The sequence below is a fragment of the Amia ocellicauda genome, chromosome 20, assembly GCF_036373705.1.
Source record: "Amia ocellicauda isolate fAmiCal2 chromosome 20, fAmiCal2.hap1, whole genome shotgun sequence".
NCBI classification, from domain to species: domain Eukaryota; kingdom Metazoa; phylum Chordata; class Actinopteri; order Amiiformes; family Amiidae; genus Amia; species Amia ocellicauda.
The window spans coordinates 22,774,189-22,795,907 of NC_089869.1; the positions used below are offsets into that span (position 1 = coordinate 22,774,189).

At 44.3% G+C, this 21,719-nt stretch overlaps 2 protein-coding genes across 7 annotated transcripts in view; one reads left to right on the plus strand and one right to left on the minus strand.

Moving 5' to 3' along the window:
• dock1 (dedicator of cytokinesis 1) overlaps positions 1–21,719 on the plus strand; it is a 238,902-nt gene that overhangs the window by 101,468 nt on the left and 115,715 nt on the right. The window lies entirely within an intron of this gene.
• insyn2a (inhibitory synaptic factor 2A) overlaps positions 1–21,719 on the minus strand; it is a 41,251-nt gene that overhangs the window by 17,535 nt on the left and 1,997 nt on the right. Inside the window, exons 2-3 of one of the 2 annotated variants that reach the window (XM_066693589.1) lie at positions 9,748–10,948; positions 3,447–3,518 (exon numbers count right to left, since the gene is read on the minus strand). In XM_066693589.1, the coding sequence (XP_066549686.1) occupies positions 3,447–3,518; positions 9,748–10,943 (1,268 nt within the window). In that variant the 5' untranslated portion in view covers positions 10,944–10,948. Of the gene's footprint in view, positions 1–3,446; positions 3,519–9,747; positions 10,964–21,719 lie in introns of those variants that run through there. The other variant, XM_066693590.1, reaches the window with a different exon arrangement.

Consider the following 21,719-nt stretch of genomic DNA (forward strand, 5'->3'; position numbering starts at 1 on the left):
TCTTGAGAAGAAAAAAAATTAATTACATTAATCATTTCTGCACGGCACTTTCTCATCCGCGCCGCACTGACGTTACGGGATGCACATGGGTTGTCAGCAGAGCAATTGATTCGTTGGTCTCTCGCTTCTGTTCCCCTCCACTTCAGCCAGTTGGAAACTAATGCGATTTGTGTGCCGCTCTGTTTTGGCGCTTATTTATATATATTTTTTTAATATCTGCGATCTGATCCGAGTTTGTTTTTTAGTCTCCGAAAAGCAACGGATTGTATTTGACAGTAAAAATAAATGTTCCAAGCAGTATAAAGGGTTGTTACAAAAGTTGAAACTTGCAAAGCAGTTTGGAGGATCTCTGTTGCGTCTGTGTGTTCGAGAGCAGATTAATCGGTCAAATTAAAAGCTGTAATTCTGTTTCTCAAGTGACGTCTTTGCTCTGTTTTACATTATTTAATTTAGCAATTTACAGCGTTCATTTACCATGAAATACTGTCCGTTTAGCTGTTGTAGTGAAGCAGCTCTGTCTTTGCTTTCCCCACATTGCTGAGGAGTCCTACACACACACCTCTCTCTCTCTCTCTCTCTCTCTCTCTCTCTCTCTCTCTCTCACACACACACACACAGACTGAAATCTCCCTTTTGATGTGTTTGACTCATACACTGTCCGATCAATTTTGAATGCCGGTAGAGATACTTGAAATGAAGTGATGTACTGAGGTGATATGTTGCATCATTTTCTAATGTACACAACAGTTTCGCCAGACTGTTTGTTGCCTTTCTGCAATATCAGAAACGGAAAACAAAATCGTGACATGCAACCAGTATGTTTCTGGGCAGGCACACGTGTGTATTATTGCACATCATCAGTCTGAATGAGAGGCAGCTCGGTTTAGATGACGCATCGCATTTGAACCGGGGGAAACGGCACCTTGTAATGCCATCCTAATAATGTTAGTATCTCATGAAAGTGTGTTACCATGGCATCTCCATCCATTTATGAAGCCCTTGAATATTCAATCTTCCAATTGCACTTTGGAAATAATACCTCCACACACGACGCACCTCCCATCCAATAACGCGGCTAATCCGCTGATTTGAATGCTCAAGCCACGGAGACTGTAATAGTTAAGTTTGTACATAAAGGATTGCGCTGCGTCTTCGGTGTATAGGTTTAATATTACAGGCGTGCGGCAGGCGGGAGAGCATTAACGGCAGAGATGAACACGTCTCTTCTCCCGCGGTGCTGGGACATGATAAGGACTCACTGCGGCACTAGGAACGGGTCTGAATGAAATTATCTTGTACAGAAACGGTTCTTCATCAGAAACCTGTTTTTTTTTAATTTTTTCTTTTCTCTTTTTTTTTTTTTGAGGTTTGTCATTTGAAAATTCCCTTTCTTTTGCTCCCATCTCTGTGTTTCTCTCTCCGCACACTTTCGCAGTTGCGCAGTCTAACCCAGAAGGTGTTCGCAGGCCCGGCGAGCACGTTTCCGCCCCGTGGTGTTATGCTAATGAAGCGCAAACTTGCCACTGACTGTCTTAACCCAGTTCCATCACGTCTGACACGAGTAGTTGGGTTTCTTTTTTTTTTTTTTTTTTACCTCCCCAAGGCCCCTGGTGTCACATGCTTACAGGGACCTGCGTTATGTCATCCCATGCCGTGTTAGTGTAGCAGCGAGTCTCCCCATCGCTTTGCATCTCGTTCGGCTGCGGCGGACTCGCGCTCGGCTCTGTAGGGGATCAAACAGGCCTCCGAATCCGCTGTAATGCCTTCTTTAAATCACATTATTCCTGTTGAAACCGTGTTCCTCTTCCTGTTGGCACAGCAGGGTGCAACAGCTCCCTGTATTGTGTGTTAGCAATGCGCGTGACAAAAGGGTATTTTTGTCTGTTTTAGGCACTTTCTCAGTCCAATTAAGGGAGATTTTTTTTTTTTTCTACTCGGTTTTCAATATCGTGTAGGAAATGTGCTGAATGCATGTACATTTGAAAGCAAAACCGTCTCTCCCTCCTGGATATAAATTGCCTTATGACATGGCGTCAGGGTCTGCCGAAAAGCAGATTTGGATTTGTGACACCGGAGGACAGTATATCTCAAGCCGGCCTCTGTCCTGACGCAGCAATTTAAACATCTGAGCCAGGCTATCGACTCGGCGCTGACGGGAGACTTCAGCCGGCTCTGTTCATCTTTCCAGACAGTGTGCATGACGCCGAGGCCAGCCAGCCATCGGCCCGGCTCAGTTCTCGGGGCACCGGCCGCTTTAATCCGGCACGGCTGCTTTATAAGGGTGTGGTTTTGAAACGAGGAAATTGTCAGTGGTGTCAAATTTCATACCCTGTCTGGTCTGTCTCTCAGGTCCTCATCTGCAAGTCCATCTGCATATAAAACCCATGACTCCACTTTCAAGACCCATTCGGCCTTGGGCAGCTTCATATGTATATTTTAAAATATAACTAAACCTGCTTTGGTTCTCTGATATGCAGCCTGCACTGAATTACAAGACTCAAGACTTGGTTATATTTACACGGCAGCGGGGATGTGTGTGAAACCTGTACACACACAGACTTGAAAGCAGATAATTAGTGGAAAAGTGTCCCCCCAGTCTCAATTGCAGTATTATAATAAGAGACTCATTTCTAAGCATTTCTGGTCGTCTGTCCCTTGGTGACTGGACTAGCTAGGATAGCGATGACTTTGCAGTAGATCTGAGTCCTGACATTTGTGTGTACATCCGCTATTGCATTTTAAAGTGTGTGCAAATGTGATATCATAAAAAAAAGATCACTGCTATCTGGCAAAGGCATTGATAGGCACTGTGTTTATACTTCAATTAAATACAGCCTAGTGACAACACGCAGGCAAGCTGGAGAGCCAACCAACAACAACAACAAAAAAACTAATATTTGGAAAGGCTTCACGTCTAAACTAATGCAGTATGTGCACACAAACAGAAAAAACCCAGCCTCTCACATTTCATTCCTCAAGATACTATACACCATTGATCACTGGCTTTTGCCTGCAAGTCACATAGCATTTTCCTCCACAATCTCCCATAAAAGACTCAAGCAGCACAATCAATTTAGCGCAATCCGACTCCTCTGTCACTTCCCTGTTGTTATTTATTCTCGTGCGATTAATGCAGTCGCTGGTTTGTCCTCTTTGGTGCAGGTAGGGAGCAGTTTGTTTATTTTCCCCATCGCAAAATATCACTGCTGTGCAGAGCCGTCAATCACGGGGGATGGGGGTTAGGAGACTTTAACCAGGCAGGGCGGGCAACGTGTGGCAGCAAGTGAAGGGTTAAGTGTAGTATCTCTGAGGGTGACTGTCTGCTCTGTCCTCACATTAGTCTGGGGGGGTTTTCAGGGTGTGTGTGTGTCGAACCCAAGGGAGATGTTTGTGTGTTCTTTCTCAGAAGGAATGTGAAGAAATTATAAAGGAAATTTCCAACCAACCTGTAAATAATGCATGCGCTGTTTCGACACGTGTCACAGTTTGCCGTGTCCTGTCCCGTCCGATAGGAGAGGCTGTAGAGATAAGAGGTGCGCGTGAGTAATTACAGGGCTTGTGCAGCCGCTCCCGCTCATTTGCTCGCTGTCTCGTTGCGTTTGTCTTCACTTATTATCTCTTAGAGGTAAACATGGCCTGCATTAAAGTTTCTCTGATTCCCGGATGAGGACAATTATCAAGATAGCTTTGTACTGTTGTGCCTTTTTGTGGCTCAAAGTTGCGTTCGCTTCCCACGGACAACAACCTCCACCTCGTGAACACGGAAAGCAACAAAGCACCCGTTCCTGACATTTTGTGCGCTAGAGGATTGTCCTACTGTAACACCTTAGATCTGTGGACGGGCGATACTTTCTTGCTACAGTTTGTGGTCGTCTGCTCTTTGTTTTGTCCTAAAGCAAGCAAGCAAACGACAACAACCCGGAGCAATACAGAAGGGTCTGAGTGGCCACAGTAGGCCGATCTGACCTATTTGAGTGCCTTGCTGTGTTTCAGTATTGTTTGCACTTGCGTCTAAAATGGTGGCAAGCTCCCTCCTCTCCTCATATTCTTTCAGAAGGTTAATATGCAAAGTCTGAGAAGAGAGGCTTCTAGAACTGAGACTTTTTGAATAACCCCACATGGATGTCCCCTCTACCTCCTGACACATTTACAAACGCCTCTTCAGGATGCTGCACGAACGCAAAGGTGCGACTTTCGGTGGATCCCAGCCGCCCGAAAAAAAATCTCTGCAATCTCACGCTTTTTCCCCAACTTCTAAATTAACCGGAAACTAATAATTCTGACAGCTGTCGAAAGGTATCTGCGAGTGCTGTTCAGATGCCAGTTTTTTTTATTTCCCCCCCCTCTCTCCTTGACACAAGTCCCACAGGAGCATCTATATTTGAAGTGCAAAATTCGGCTCGGAAAAGGCTAAATTCACGGCTTGCGTATGTGCGGTTAGAAACGCTATAAATATTGCAGCTCTGAAGGCATTTCTGAAAGATTTCGCTTTTAAAGTCAGACTCTGTTCACAGCCAGGATCTGTGTGCACAATAAGATAAACTCTTTACCGCTGACACGATCTGCAATAAGAGTTTTATAATTACGACTGATAAAATAAGTCCTTTGAACGGTTAAATTGTAATTTTCCATCGCATTACAGGGGAGAATGCCCATTCTCCTCCTGAATCATTTCGCACCAAAAGGTGAATGTATTTCTGACCCTGTACATAATTAGTCGTTTTGACTTGACTCACAACGTGTCATGTTTTTGCGGCACTTTTCTAGTCTAGTTGCGGGTGCCGGGGGACAGTGAATGCCTCCAGGTAATATTGCTCATAGATTGCATGTACCCGGCGCTGAGCAGCCGCTGCGATTGCAGGAAATATACAGGCTACTCTTCACAAAGGGAATGAAAATGTCCCTGCTTGTCTCCGTTCCAGGTAGCAGATGGGTATAAAACTGAAAAAACATATTTTGTGTCGAGTGAATGCGCTGTGTCACACGTCTAGCAGTTGAAACATTTCCCCCTCTTCCTGTAGTGAAAGATAAGCTCCATTAAGATACTTGGGAATGAAAAACCTCAAATCGCATCTCAAAGCAAACAAGACTCCTCATACTTTTCATGTAACACCACCGAAAAATGATTAAATGCTTTGTTCTCTCGGCTGTCTGGGCTGTAGTACAGTGTGGCTGCTTTGTTTGTTTGTTTATTTGCTCACTTGCTTTTGGACAGCACAACGTGTGTAGTAATATCGCCGAGAAGTGAGCCTGCATCTCATGACGGGAAGTAAATGTGATGCCCTCGGGTCAGCAGTCTTGCTCACAAGCGCACAACTGGGTTAAACAGCAGGAGAGAGACCATGTGACCGTCCAGCGACAGCAGGTGGGGTTGCGTAGGGGAACAAACGCAGGAATCGTTCTGCCGGAATAAAATCTGCCTCTGAGCCTCGACTCTAAGGTAGTGTTGCACTTTGAAATGTGAAATTACAGGAGCTTAGTGCTCACGTCATCCCCGTGTCACGATCGGGGGCCTTTCTGCAGTGCCGGATTAATGGTTTCAGAGGAATGTAGATTTATCTGGTCCTCGGCAAGGCGGCGTGATTAGAAGATACCGTGGAATGGGGAAATGAACAGGATGAAATCTATCAAATGAAAATAATCTGCATGAAAGCATTCATGTGCAATCAAATGGATTATATGAGAGTGGAGGTTTAAAGCTGAGCCTGCTGACATACCTAACCAGGGACTCCTCTCCGCACCACGGCGGTTTAGTCCTTCAGTGTCTGTCCGCCTTGTTAGATCTTTACGTTCCTGAAAACCGCACAATGCCGCACTTGTTAGGCGGGGAGATTTTAATCTCCGATACGTTTTTGTGCGTCTTTCTCTTGTCTGGCAGACCGGATTTAAATATGCGTCTTTCTTTAGAATTACTTAAATAGGGGTTTCCCAGCCTGACAGAATAAATTACCCGTTTATCTTTGATCAGGGAGTTGCTTTATTCAGATGAACGCTATATTATGTCCGGTAATGTAGACTGAGACCATCTGAAAATTTGAGTGATGAGTATTAAAATGCCGTGTCTTGACATAAATGTGTGTTGACCTCTAATATCACAAGGTCAGCGCGGCGACCTCAGACCTCACCTGCACTTCTGCTCAGATCAATATGGTTGATGGGCAGTCGAGAGGCGTGGAAAAACCTCCCACCACCTCCTCCCTCCCTCACTCTTTTCATCGCAGAGGAGAAGTGAATATTGAGCTGCTTTATTAGCATTCCTGATAATGATGACTGAGTTATTGCCCTTTTTCCATAAACTAATCCCGTCACACTAAGGGGGGGTGTGTGTGTGTGTATATCTTTTCACTGATCAAGTTTGGGAAAATCGAATGCCACTAAGAGTGTCTGCTTCTGTCCAATAGATGCTGCCTGTATACAAAAGGATGTTTTACAGGGTTGTGTGATGTGTGTCCATCTGGACTGAAGGGCAGGGGGCTGCAGTGAGCTGCCGAATCATCTGTAAGTCGGCCTCACAGTTGAAATGTTTGTGGAATCCAGGGTGACGTTGGATGGTGGGAGATCTGTCTCTGGGCATTCACCTGTCCCTTATACACAGACTGTTCACCTATCCCTTATTTGGAGAGTTTAACTTGACTAACGCAAAGAAGGAAACCACAAGACTGGCTTTATCAGCACGAACCCTGTCATTTGTCAGCCGTTTTCAATGCCTGTTGTCAATTGATAAACCTATATTTTTCCCTGTAGAGAAGATCAGATTCTGGTGCAGGTGGGGTAGGGGTGCACTGTATATATTTGCCTGCAATCTAAGTGCTGGCGTTCTTTCGATCTTTGTGATCTTTCTTGGCACCACTTAATGTATGCAGGCTCTCCTCTCTCGGAAGTCGTCTCCTTCAAAGGCGAGCCACATCCTCGACCTCCCGGCGCCCAGTGAGCGCCGAGTCCTGGGATTGATAATCTCTGAATAATGGGCACGCATGGCGAGAGTCTAATTATATCAAGGGTCAGGGAGGCGATCCCTCTGTGGGTGACCGAGCGGCCTGCGTTGTCAGGAACGCCCTCGCTCACAATTCTGGATGGAGAATGATCCCAGAGAGGGCAGACCCAGAGACTCGTGCAGAGGGCACATCGTACTGTTCGCATAATCATGGAAATCATCATCATCATCATAGTAATCGTAAACATAAAGAGTGCATGCATGGGAACAGATTATTATTATTATTATTATTATTATTCTTTTCAGTAGACCGTACTGTAAGGCAAAGCCATCTGTAACAGGTAACTTCCATATTGTGGAAATTGTTACCGTGGAGGCAGTAATATCGTAGACATAATTGTGTTCACAATTCACCTGCTTCCTCCAGGCAGCCCTTCGTTATTGAACAGCTCAAACGGCTGAAAGGATGGACGGTAAGTAATGTTTGTGTTGACAGTGGCATTAGTATTCCTGCGCCGGGCACAAAGAAAAAACATCTTTGGACACCGCAGCCGGAGAATTGAAAAATGCGATGAGAACAAAAAAGCACTACCAAATAATAGTTTCAAAGAGTAATGTCTGGGAAGGTTTTCAGCCTAAACAGCATATTTTCTCCCTCCGCAGTCTGGAATTAACTGTTTTCTGCAGCTCTGATAGGTATGTGTTATAATGCCGAGGAGGCGGACAGTTATATTACTCAGAAGTGAGTCGGAGGTTAAAAGCAGACCTCTGAGCAACCATTTCAGGACTCGGCTGCAACGGGGACATGTCGAAGCCCAGCAATCTACTGCCAATCAATTCATCAAGTGGCAATCAATTATGCGTTAATGTCTGTGCATAGGATAATGATCTTCCGAGTGAATAAAGCAATTTCATCTTTTAGAACTCGATTTGGTTTAGTTCTAATCAGTTTCTTGGAGGCACGCCAGCACGGCGTCCCAAACACGGGTTTGCAGGGAGGGAGTGCTTGAGTGTGCAGATGTGCTCTAATGAGCATGTTCTCCGCACGCAATGTGGACGAGTGATCGGGGGCTCCGAGTTGCCCACCTCTCACCTGCCGAGTGGCGATCATCACAGACGCACCTGTCGGAGGCTGAATGACGATCTGATTGTGGAATTTAAGTATTTACCTGGCGCCTGCATGCGTGATGTGATGGAATTGATTTCCAGGTATTTTGCATGCAAATAACCTGGATAGATGTTGCGATTTTCGTCCAGAACATGACAAACTGATTGCTTTTCAGACGTGTTTACTTAAAATCTTAATAAATTGATTCACTGCAGGTTGCCATTGCATAAGGAATGTTCCTCTTTGAAATGGAAAGAGCGGTTAGCCACCTTCAAAAACAACAACCCTTCGAAGGTCTAGCGCCGCAAGCCTGAGGTTTGCCAGCATAGCATCTGCGATCAATCTAGGGCACCTTGTTCAATGGAACCAAATCCCCTTTTAAATTATATTAAAATGCACTGAGGTGTAACCCGAGGGCAGGTGCGTTCAGGGGGAAGCGAGCGAGCAAGAGAGCGAGCGAGTGTTTGTGTGTGTGGAATAGGGTAGAAGGTAGATATTTATAGATCGAGATGGTCTCTCGTCCAAACGGATGTTCAGAGATGCTCTGTCAAAGGCTAAGCTGAAGCAGCGAACAGAGATGAGTTCAGATACTGTAGTGCGGATACTAGTAAGCATCTTTTTGGCAGGATCTTCTTTTTGTGTTTCTAAATCACCACCACAACACAATTGCATCGCTTTAGCAGCTGGAAGTGCAAGTTGGAGAAAGCGTGCATGTCCTGCTATAGTCATGCTGGGAGGAGAGAGGATCATTCTCTCCATTCCTGCCCCTCGGGGGGGATGTACACGATTGTAAATCGTGATGCTATTGACAAAAGGGTCATATTGCTCTAGATGACCCCAGGGGACGGAGAATCCTTGACAACGGCATGGGGGCTGATTTTCCTAAGACGGATCTCTGATGGGAACAAAATTTTCAGCACATTGTATGAGTGCTCTTTATTTCCCACCTCTACATTTATGTTCTAGGGTTATAATCTATATAATCCTCTAATTTATATACTCTAGGATGTCTTGAAATGCATGCGAGATTCATGCGTCTACCTTAAAAGATACTAACTGATTTGGGCATGGAGATGGGGGATATTAATCGACATGGATTCCTCGGGTTGAAATCGGTTTTCCTACTGTAAACGCTTATATCGCAGTATATTACCGAAGCATGATTTTTCTTGACTCTTTTAATAATGCATGCTGGAAACCTCTGAATATTTTAGATGCCTGGTTAAGTGCAACAATATCCTCCTCCTCACAGCCTAAATGGGACAGTTGGCTCGCATGAAAATCTTTCACGTTGATGAAAATGGATTTGAGGAGAATTAAATATGACCTTCCCGGAGTGTGTGGTAGTAAACCGGCAGCCTCGGAACAACTGATTCGGGTTGATTAACATGAGATGGTCTGCAAATTATGTTTTGTTTCGGGCTCATATTGTTTGGTCGATGGACTGATGGATTGTGTTGGTGATGAGCAAGGACGCACTTCTGTAATTCATTTGCCGGCCGTGTATTTTTTTTATTTTTATGAACTGTTCGGGCCGGTTGGGCTTGCATGACAAAATTCAATTTGAGAGAGTGAGTTTTTGTCATCCGAGCACTTGCCAAAAAGACATTAAAGCAATTGGCACAACGATCGCTGATAACCTGAATCGCTAATTGAGATGGAGGCCATGCTTTTACAGTGCAGAGAGGGATTTAAAGACTCTTACCCTTCTCGGTGAGCTTCCCCCTTCTCCAGCTCTTGAATGACTCCCAGCAGCACTTTAATGGTCTCCTGACTCGAGCTGATCAGGTTCTCCATCACCTGCAGCTGTGCTTTGAGGTCCCCATCCTGAGCGACGGGCACAATCTGCTGACAGGCTTCACTCACGGCCACTGCGCCGCTCTGGCACGCCTCGCTATCCGCGGCTGGGGAGGCCTGAATGGGTAGGGGTGGGTCGACGCACTGCGTCGGCTGGCACTGCGCCTGTACCGTGCAGGACTGCGCCGGCAGCGTCTGCGACTGCAGCCCGTTGAGCTGCTGGGCTTTCTTACGCTTCCCCCGCCCCGACGGGCTCTCAAAGCACTCCACCTGCGTCAAGGAGTTCCAGGAGAAGGGGCCCGAAACCTTGGAGCCCGTGTCCTCCAACGGCCGCATTTCCTCGAAGTTCAGCATCTGCCTCTTGGCGGACGGGTTGGTGTCGTGGTCTCCGTGCTGTAATCCCTTATAGTGTTTTGTTTTGACGCTGCATATCTGGTAATCGACCGCCAAGCTGGGCTCGCCGGGGCCCGGGAGGCAGGGGGTGTCCTTGGCGCAGCTGGGCAGCAAGGACTCGGAGCAGCTGCCATCAGCGCAGTTGCTGCTGGAGTGCTGGTCCACCATCACGATGCAGTCGTTGGTATGGGAAGTCAACACTGCTTGTGTTTGCTCGGCCTTCCTGCTGCACTGTGCCGCCGCCGCCTCCCCCGAGAGGTCCCTGTCTTTACTCCCCTTGACGTCGATTACAAATCCATTGTTGTGGCCCTTGAAGCCCTCCACGGCCGCGGCGGTCTTCATGGCGTGTCCTTTCTTGCGCTCGAAGGGGAACGTCTGGTAGCGCTTTTTGAGGTCGGGCGAGGTCTGCACCCCCGTGCTCTTGGTGACGTTGGGGATGGACCTCCTGGCGGGCACGGTCATGTACTTGCGGTACGCCACTTTGTAAGAGATGGGCTTGGCCCCCTTCCGCTCCGATTGCTGGGCCGCCTCCCTCTGCTCGTTCTGTGCCTCGCAGATGTCCTTGAATCGCACCTGCAGGGCTTTGTTCCTCTTTCTGATCTGCCGGTTGGGATCCAGGGAGTATTTCATCTCTAGCGCCAGAGACGCGGCCGCCTCCGTCTCCGACTCTGAGTTTGTGAGCAGACATTTGCTAGTTTCTTTGCTCACCATGGTTCCTGTAAGGCGGGGAAATGAACAGTGTTAACCAGCAGTTGCATTAAAGCATTAATAATACTAATAATAATAAATACATGCATTGTTTTTCTTCTCTCATCTGCTGTCAGACAGTGCCTCAAACAGCTGACTGCGGCTGCACGTCTAGCAATCCTCAGGGCATGTTAGCGATATTGCAGATGACATTAAAGACACCGAAATTTGAATTCCTTTCTCTCTGGCAACAGAAAAGTACATCTAAAGAGCTCTTCTTGCGTTTGACTGTCAGTTCAAGAACCTGTTAGGCATTACTTGTGTCACAGCCTTGATTTGACTGCAGCTACCCTTGGCACACAAACTGCACACGAACAGAAAACGCAACACAAACTAGCCAACATGACACAGACACTTTCACGAGATGTGTAAAATACAGCAACAGTAGCCTCTTGTATATAATTATCATTATGTGCATCTCCTGGTATAGATCTGGAGATCTGATTACCTGTATGTGTGTGTTTAGGTTAGATATCATTGTACAACTCCGAGATGGCAACCTTACAATCCCTAAAACTCTGGACGGCTCTCCGGACCATGAGATGACTTTTCCCCGTCACGTTGTGTTAGTTTTATAACTTATCGAGTCCTGTCCTTGTCTCACTTTCCATCCTGTCATCTGTGTCTCAAATTTGAAAGAATTACTCATCTTTGTGCGGTATTTGTTCATAATTAACCTTCATTAAAAGGTCCATTCTGTGGGATTTGGTGGTGATTTCACTGAAGGAGAATGATGGGGGACCAATCAATGAGACGTTTTATACACTGTGAAATTAATTGCTTGCTTAGTCATCCCTCCGTTTCCTAGAGCTGCGTGGTAGCTAAGTATCTTAATGAATTACAAGTGTTTGATGCTGCATTTTATGTCGGTGCTTAAACATCATACCACAGAACTGAGATGTTGCTTAGCGTTTGATTTGAAATCCGTTACTTGATAAAAACACAATCAAAATGTACTGTAAATCTGTTTTTATGTGATATTTTATAAATACATTCAAATATACATGTATTATTTACACGGAAGTCTAGATGGATTTATTTCTGTTCTTTTCCCTCTTTGGAAGATCGATCACCCGTCAACGTCTCCCAATCAATTTACATTCCCGTGTCGTCTCGTTGTCGTGCGGAAATCTGATAAAGCCGGGCCTGGAGAGTGTAGCTGAAGGCTTTCATTTATAACACTCCTCAGCTTTTGCATGCCGTCTACTGTGTGTTGTGCGCTGCGCTTCTCTACACAACCGCCTTCAGGCCGGTGGAAAGATGGGAAGGGGTGGCTGTTGTTTTTGCTGTCGCTCCCCCGTTTTCAACAAGCTGGGGACGAGCGAGAGACACTAGTTCTTCTGTCAATAAATGTGTTGTGTTAACTAGTTGCAGGTGTGCGTGAATCATTGTGGCGAGCCAGCAGGCACACAACGCTCGCACACTTGGCCGTCTGACCGTTGTGGAGAATGCACCTGGAGAGTTTTTCTAAATAAGGGGAGAGTAATGAAACAGTGAGAATAGCCCTTGCATTAATGGCATGGGAGATGAGGAGTAAAAAAGTAGAGAGAGAGAGACGGAGAGAGAATACATTCAAATAAATATTCTTGAGTGTAGAGGTTGTTTATATTTAATAAAAGCAATTAAACTGCATATTTTATTGCATTTGCCCTATGAATAAAACTGACAGTCTTATTGTTCTGCATTGGCAACTGCTTTGTCGTTATGTTGTATAGATACACATCTACCTATTTGTGTTGGGTTTGAATTGGAGAGGTTATTCTGTTTTCTCTTGTTGTTCTAAATGTGTTGAGTTTAATTAATGTATTGCCCCCGATTTATTTTCTCTCTTCCTCTCCGATATGGAAAGACTGATTTACATTTTCAAAATACCAGGGCGGGTATCAGGGCAATAAACACATCGCTAACCAGTTCCACGATGAAGGAGAGAGGGAATCAGCCCGGACGATATCTCTGCTCGGAGCTGTCGGAAAAATACGTCTCAAAGGCATTAATGATGTTACATTTTAGTTCCTGGCAGATGTCAAATTGACTGTTCAAATTTAACGTCAGATATTAAGAAACAGAAATTGTGCTGGTAGTCCGCAAAACACTAACCATAACAACAACACAAACAAATATGGTAGTTTGTGGATTTTAATTTTAAAATGCTATTAAGTACCAAAAGCATGCTATATCCATTACATTTCTAGTGTGTGTGTGTTGATATGTTGGTATGTGTACATATGTAGATGTGTGTGCGTGTGTAGATATATATGTGTGTAGATGTAGATGTGTGTTTGTGGATATATACAGTACTGTGCAAATGTTTTAGTCAGGTGTGAAAAAATGCTGTAAAGTAAGAATGCTTTCACAAATAGACATGCTAATAGATTATATTTATCAATTAACTAAATGCAAAGTGAGTGAACAGAAGAAAAATCTACATCAAATCCATATTTGGTGTGACCACCCTTTGCCTTCAGAACAGCATCAGTTCTTCTAGGTTCACTTGCACACAGTCAGTGATTTTGTAGGCATTTAGTCAGGTGTCTGATTAAACAATTATAACAAACAGGTGCTAATGATCATCAATTCAATATGTAGGTTGAAACACAATCATTAACTGAAACAGAAACAACTGTGTAGGAGGAATAAAACTGGATAAGGAACAGCCAAACTCTGCTAACAAGGTGAGGTTACCGAAGACAGTTAACTGTCAAAAGTCATACACCATGGCAAGACTGAGCACAGCAACAAGACACAAGGTAGTTATACTGCATCAGCAAGGTCTCTCCCAGGCAGAAATGTCAAGGCAGACAGGGGTTTCCAGATGTGCTGTCCAAGATCTTTTGAAGAAGCACAAAGAAACGTTGAAGACTGTAGACGCAGTGGTCGGCCAAGGAAACTCACTGCAGCAGATGTGACGCATCATGCTTACTTCCCTTCACAATCGGAAGATGACCAGCAGTGCCATCAGCTCAGAACTGGCAGAAAACAGTGGGACCCTGGTACACCCATCTACTCTCTGGAGAAGTCTGGTCAGAAGTGGCCTTCATGGAAATCTTGCAGCACAAAAGCCGCACGAATGAGTGAGTACATGATTGAGTGTCTGCAGGCAACAGTGAAGCATGGTGGAGGTTCCTTGCAAGTTTGGGGCTGCATTTCTGCAAATGGAGTTGGGGATTTGGTCAGAATGAATGGTCTTCTCAATGCTGAGAAGTGCAGACAGATACTTATCCATCATGCAATACCATCAGGGAGGCATCTGATTGGCCCCAGATTTATTCTGCAGAATGACAACGACCCCAAACATACAGCGACAGTCATTAAGAACGATCTTCAGCGTAAAGAAGGACAAGGAGTCCTGGAAGTGATGGTATGACCCCCACAGAGCCCTGATCTCAACATCATCGAGTCTGTCTGGGGTTACATGAAGAGAGAGAAGCAGCTGAGGCTGCCTAAGTGCACAGAAGAACTGTGGTTAGATCTCCAAGATGTTTGGGCCAACCTACCTACCTGTCCTTCAAAAACTGTGTGCAAGTGAACCTAGAAGAATTGATGCTGTTTTGAAGGCAAAGGGTGGTCACACCAAATATGGATTTGATGTAGATTTTTCTTCTGTTCACTCACTTTGCATTTAGTTAATTGATAAATATAATCTATTAACATGTCTATTTGTGAAAGCATTCTTACATTACAGCATTTTTTCACATCTGCCTGAAACGTTTGCGCAGTACTGTATGTGTGTGTGTGTGTAGTCGCGTAATTGAGCCGCATCTCGATGTGCTCCTGAAACATTCAGGCCGAACACTTGGCTTAAATTAATTGCCGGTCTGGCCGCCTCTGAAGTGTTGCTTTGTTAATTGCCTTAAGTAAGCAAAAACACTGTGCTCTAATTATGTAAGAAGCCGAGTCCAGAGGTTGTGTGACGAGCAATATCTTTTTATTACAGTGCATCTGAAATTCATGGTATCTTAGCAACAAGCATTAGAAGTGCCCCCCCACATCCCCAAACCGAGATCTTGCTCTCAGTCATTTTGCAGCCATATGTTTTCTGCATGTTGTATCAGTGCGTTTCCTCTTATAATTGTGGTTGTTTATTAGTTAATGTATGTTATACAAAGAGAAAACTATCTATTTGTAGTAAGTATATCATCATTTGACTTCAAACAGCCATGGCATTAACCAGCCATCCCGGAGTCAATCTAAATGTGGCTTGTGTGCCAGATGTAACACAATCTTCACAGTTAAAACTTTAATCTATAGTTCTTTGATTATATTCTGTGGTTTGTTTACTGTGGTGTTTCGGGAACAGCAGCAAATTCACAGCTTCTCACAAACACCTGCTTCTGCGTTTTCTCCATAATTCATCCAGAGATCAAACCGCTCTCCTCCTCAGACCTGCGTCTCTGTGCAGATAGTGTGAGAGCTGGTCACTGTGCGGGCTTTCCTTCACTGCTGTCCGTCTCCCTGACCGTAATTAAAGTGTGGTCGATGTCTTGATCTTGTTAGAAAAGACCATTTACTACTGTTAAAGACCTAGAGGTCATCTTCAGATCCGAGTATATTTCTCCATTCATGCTTCAATCCTTCCGACTCTCGCTCTCGTGCCTTTTGCCTCTGAGCCAAGCGAGTTAAGTTCAGACTAAACTGAACAAATTGCTGACGAGCAAAGCTTCTTACTAACGGAGGCAAAAATGTATATTTTCATCCCATTGACTGCGGTGATTGATGACGGGCTTCATCCTACCGATCTGACTACAGAATTTGTTTTTGCATTATTCGATTTCTTTAGGCCTGTGCTCAGACTGTAGCGCTCTATTCCTCTCGCCTCTCAGCCTTCGTCCATTTGGACTAACCTTCACGGTTCAAAACTGGAAGCTGTCACTTTCAATACCAGCTGGTTTGCTTTTCATTTGGATCAAGTGCATCAGTGCCTGGTGAGAGGAAAGCGATGTTCTGTGGACCACGGCCGCTCCTCGGTTCATTGTCTGTGCGAGTCTGTCTTCAATGCACTATGTTGCGATGAAGAGACCAGGGCGGTGCGGAGGGCAGTCTGTACCTTTCTCTTTTCAAGTTACTAGAATATGTAAAGTATCAAGACTCTTTATCCTGTATCTTTCGAATTCAACTTCAAATATTACAATTACGTTTAATGCAATTAAAACAAACGCTGCCGCAGTGCATGCTGGGACTTGAGCCGGTCGAGCGTTTGCACTGCCAGGATCAAATGCTACCGATGCATCTGATCCAGATCAGAAATGGCAGTGTAAACGTGCCTATTGGTTTAAGATGGGAGGCTGTGCTGATCCTGTGTGGCAGCGCTTCCTTTCATTTATGCCAGATTCTCTCATTTTATGTATTTCTATCTTGTGTGCTCTTTTTTGCATACTTTCTTCGAGTCATCTTCACAGAATACTTGAGTTTTTCTCCTACGGATCTCTCACTGTACTTCGGTGCCCTTAAAACCGCTCTCAGTAACGTCAACACTTAAGACCCGTCTCTGCAATATGGCTGAGAGGGACGTTCCCTGCATGACTCCGATCAGACCAGTAATATCCTTCTAATGCACTGAATATCGTATGCCTGGATGCCCCCTGTTACATTCTACAGTTCCCCAACATCTGGTTTAAATAAAAAATAAATAAAAACGTCCCTTTCCTCAGGTTAAAAGGCTGTGTGGCTGTTTCAAGGTGTATTAGTTTGATAGGAGTTGGCTCAGTCCTGCGATGCCAGGACCTCTGGTTTTGAGAGACCGCAACCATTACGCTGAACGTTGAAGACAAAGCGCACTGAGGTTCTTGTTATCAGGCTGTGACATATTGTGATCTACGGGCTTTTGGGAGAGGTTTGGAGTTAAGAAAATACTTTACAAATAGTATTACAGGGGCCACTCTACGAGGGATGAAGTTCCTTAACAAAGCCAAACAAGACAAAAAAGGCAACCGGATTGAAGCCAACTACAGTCTGAGAGCCACAGCTGGCACATGAAACCACACAAGCTTTTAACTTTGCTTCATTAAAATAAATAAAGACACTTGTTTATTCCTTTCAAAGAACTGCAGACAAAATGTGGAAAAAAAGCAACCCCAACTCCTCAGAGAAGATACATTTTTGGCTGAATCCTGATAATTCATATTTTTGTGATCTACAAAAGCAGGTTTTGTTCCTTTGTTTGTGACACTGTACAGAGAGCAAGAAACAAAAGCTGATGGAGAACTGCAAATGCAGTTAAAATAGCCCGATAATGATGAATTCATAAAGGTTTTTCTGCACCATGAAGACTGCTGTAGTGTGTTATATAAGAGGTTGCAGGAGTACAAGCTACGCAGTGTCACTCTGTGTACTGGGAAGGCCACCTATTTGACAGGTGCAACCTGGGAGCATATCGCACAAAAGACATCCCGCTATTAATTAATTCAGCCTGGCTCCGCTGGCGCCCAAAATGGCATATGCTAGAGTAATATTCAAGTCTCCAAAAAGCACTGAGCTGGCAGCAAGAACCTTCTGTTTCGTAGATGAAGTTGTTTGGTGTGAGAGGCAGTGAGCAGTGACAGTCCGCGTGACGGTACACAAACCCCTAAACGATACAGCGACGTACAGGACGACACCAGGCTCCCGGACTGATTCATCTCGGCGTTTGTCTCGACACTCAGCTGGTTTTTGAGCATCAGTAGGCAGGTAGTTGATCTGAACATTGCTGTTTAACGACCGCGTTTCCTCAACCACTGATGGCGTCTTATCATTAAGGACAGAGAGAGATCCTTCGCTCGGTAACAGACACGGATTTCTGTGCAATGAAGTGTCATTTTGGGGGTTTATTCCTAAATCTGCGCCACTTGTGTCAGCCCACCTGTCCATCCAGGGGTCGCCGTCTGAGAATTTGAGTCTTCCCCCCCAAATTGAATATCATCCTTCCCATGATGCTAATAACCAGCGCTTCTTTTCTGATGATTTGGCCTCAATGATCCGGGGGATTATGAATTATGCATTGACTCTAAAATTGCAAAAGTAATCCTCTTAAATCTCCTTATGTACTTTACCAGAGGATGTTGTCTATTCGTATTGCACTGCGGTTCTTTACGAAACAGTCAGATATAGAGCAGGCTTGGAACAAATATGGGACTTTCACATTATTTACTTTTGGATTTAGTGTCTCGCTTTCCTTTGAATGTCTAGATTTTGATTTAGTATGTTATTGATATTTTTATGTTTAATATTTTGATTTCCCCCGTAGCTTATGCATAGCCGTCAGGGTTTCGAATGCTTTCTGAGAGTTTGAGTGATTTAGAGTTTAGTTTTTGTGTTTTGTTTCCTTCTTCTCTCGCAAAAAATTTCAAAATGCATCTACAACCGCGTTTCATAGAAATGATACTGAGCTGGAAAAGTAACGTTTGATTGGAGTAAATGACGAGTTTAATTGCAGTTGTCTAAGTGCAATGTGGCCCGTTGCAATATTTAGTTTTCTATCATTATATCACAAAGCCCTGCGGTGATGTCTGATTGTCAGCTGTCAGCTCAGGCCTGCTTGTCAAAATAGCCATGGCCACACAGTGAGTATTTCAACTCAATACTGATAATGAATTATAAATTACAGCTCCTCTAAACAGGTTGACAAGCAAATTATTAGGAGGACCCATTTTGAAGTGGAAAATTGTGTATTTGTGTGCGTGTGTTGTATTGGTTTTTCGGTGTCCACTTTAAGCCTTATTCTCCTAGTTGGTTTGCCCCCCTCAGCTCGCGCTAATTGTCTCGGCTCTGCTTTTGTTCTCAGGTGTATTAAAGAGGTATTATACTCTTGCTTCGGAAAAAAAGTCATACAGATGGATTTAAATTTCTGCAGAAGGGAGGCAATCTGTATTTGTGCTCCACAATGCATTAATAAGGCAAATTGTGTACATTCAGGTTTGTTTTAATTGGGACGGGTGGCACAATGATGTCAACCTGCCAGCCGAGTCACAGTTGTGCATCTCCATCACTTTCGCTACATGACAACTCCCTCCATCGTTCAATATCAGCCTAAACAAATACACTAATCATACGTGTGTCGCTCTGTGAAAGCTGTCCGGCCTGCTTTACTCTGCTTGTGTTTTAGTTTGTTTCATTTCATTTGTTTCTTGATAATCTGATATTGACTCGATTGACTTATTCTCCCAGACGAGAAAGAGAAGAGAGATTTGGCCGGTCGCTCAGCTTTAAAAAAATTAAATCCATAATTACTGCAGCAATGGCAGGAGTGCGTTTTAACAGGACTGATGTTAACCAAGCCCGGGCCAGGCTGGTGGAGCATTAGCGTGGCACTGAAGCCTCTCACAGTTAATGGCACGCTAATGCTATGAGAGGGTGACCGTTTGACATGTGCCTTTCATAGGGGTTTAAAAGGGTTCCTTCTCTGCTCTCGCACACTCGGCTGCTTTCCCCTCCTCCTTCGCTTCTCTGAAGATCATGCAGGTTATGGACCATCATGCTGGGTCCTCTAGATACACGACAATTGAAAAGGTACTTCTGCCCAGCTTTGGGTGAGGGGGTTCAGGTGGTACCCTGTCCCTGTACCAGGTTTTGAGCAGATCAGTCCAGACTTCTGTAGATCACATTGAACTTCTGCCTGCAGGTCACTTTCTTTCCTGGAATCACAGGGTAATTTGCATAACTTAATATAGGGAAACCTGAGGTGACTTTGGATAATATTTCCTGCTCTGGTCTATTAGACAAATGCATTTCTTGGGGAATACCTTTCTGTCATCTTAGACCATCTATACTCCTCCTGTTAGATCATCTTAGGTATTGACCGATTAATCAAGGACAGAGATTCCAAATCATTAATTCATTCATTAATTCATTCAGCTTTACCATAGAGTTTGAACTGGTAAGGAATAATTCATACAGAATACAGAATAACTTGGCCACAACTTTTGTGTTGCAGGTTTGTGTGTCTGTGTGCGTTGGACACCAAGAACCCAATTTTCGCACTTTCCTCAGTTGCTATGACGTGGTTAAGCAGGACTATATTTAATACCAACAGCTACATTTTACTGAACATATTAAACACATCGCACATTGTTATTCCTGCGTTTTCCCAAAATACGTAACACGATTTGTCCTTCATTATAAAAATCACTCGTGCCCAAGATGAGATCACACTATTTGTAAAGTTGTTGTATTTTTAATAAGTCCCACTGGAACAGGGGCTTAAATGACTGGCTTGTGTTGAGCTTGATAATGTGTATTGCAGCATGTTTAAGATAATTAGGTAGGATTTATCAGGGGATGGGGTTTTTTATTTTCCTTCCAAGGTCTTTAACATTTTTGCATTACTGAGGTTTGCCTGAGGTGTCCCGAGCGTGTGAGATGAACAGAGGTGTGCTGCCACTTTGAGTGATCTGAATATTGGGTCTCCTATTAAGTCAAATGGGATTGTATTCCAGGTTTTTTCTCCTTTTTGAAAAATAAATAGTCCAGTTCTGTTCTGCTGCTCGTGGTCTCAACGTTGTCCCAGATATCTGCTGGCCTTTTCTAAAACATCATCCCATCTTAGAGGTCTTCACAACCACAGAAGCTTTGCCTTGTTTTCATAATATATAGACAATTTATTTCCTTGGGTTTTCTTTGCCTTGAGTACCTTTACAAAAGCTGTGGTTTTGAAACTGGCTAATCTAATGTGAATGCAATTTTAAAATGCATTTTTTAAGAACAGTTTGAGTGGAAGGATGACACGTAGTATTTAATGGCTTATTTAGAAAATAAATCCACATCTTCTACAGAAGGACATCTAATTTACAAAATGAAATGAAGCAGCAGGAGCCAACATGCATGTTAAACCAGACTTGAGTGTATTTTCCTGCTCCGTTGTTGTTATTATATAATAATCTAGTAGCAGAATGATTAATTAACCTACAGGTTAGCAACGAGTGTTTGGACCTGGTGAAATATTCATGCTCTCCTCGCCGGTATTGCAGTGCTGTAAATTATGCTCTTTGTCGGATATTGATGTGTTTTTAAAGTGGTGCCACGGAGAGCCAGCTGTGCCCGGGCAGGTAGCTGTGCCAACGTGACAGGTTTTGATTTGCCAAGTTCTAGGAGGGCAACAGAGGATCGTGCGAGTGTTTGGGGGCTTTTAATTTGAGTTAATGCTGTGAATCTGCAGTGGGGGGGCTCTCACAGAGGATAGGAAGGAGTTATTTTGAGTTTTGACCAACTGGCAGGCTCCATTTTTCTTTAATACAGACTGAGGGGAAGCATGTGATGAGAACTGCAGCTTGGTGTGGATGGGATCACATTTTGAGCTTCTGAAAGTCATTTGCAAGTTTTAATGCCGAGGGGTGTGTAAGCCAGTCTGCCCGTGTTATTAATTTCCTAGTGATTTACTTAAAAAGGGCTGCTTTTACATTTAACATCACATAGAAGAGCATCTTTCACTGCATAGCTTTGATATTGTTGCCATCCAGTGAGATGCATTAATTGCAAAGGAAGCATAATTAATCTGCAGACAAAAGTGGAATCGGATTATTCTCAGCAAGTTGCACACGAACCCTGCACATATTATAGCCTACAGATAAAAGCCTGAACCCGATGCATACAATATCGATCGCCCCTGCCGTCCGGACCGGCGCACACCCGGCACCGTGCGCTTGCATTTCAATTTGCATCAGCTGGTCTTTACCCCCCGATCCCTCACTCCACTAATGCTGTTTCCACCGCACTACAGCTGCATTTCCTATACCTTTGCAATACTGATCCAACTTAGCCTCGCTGTGTTGC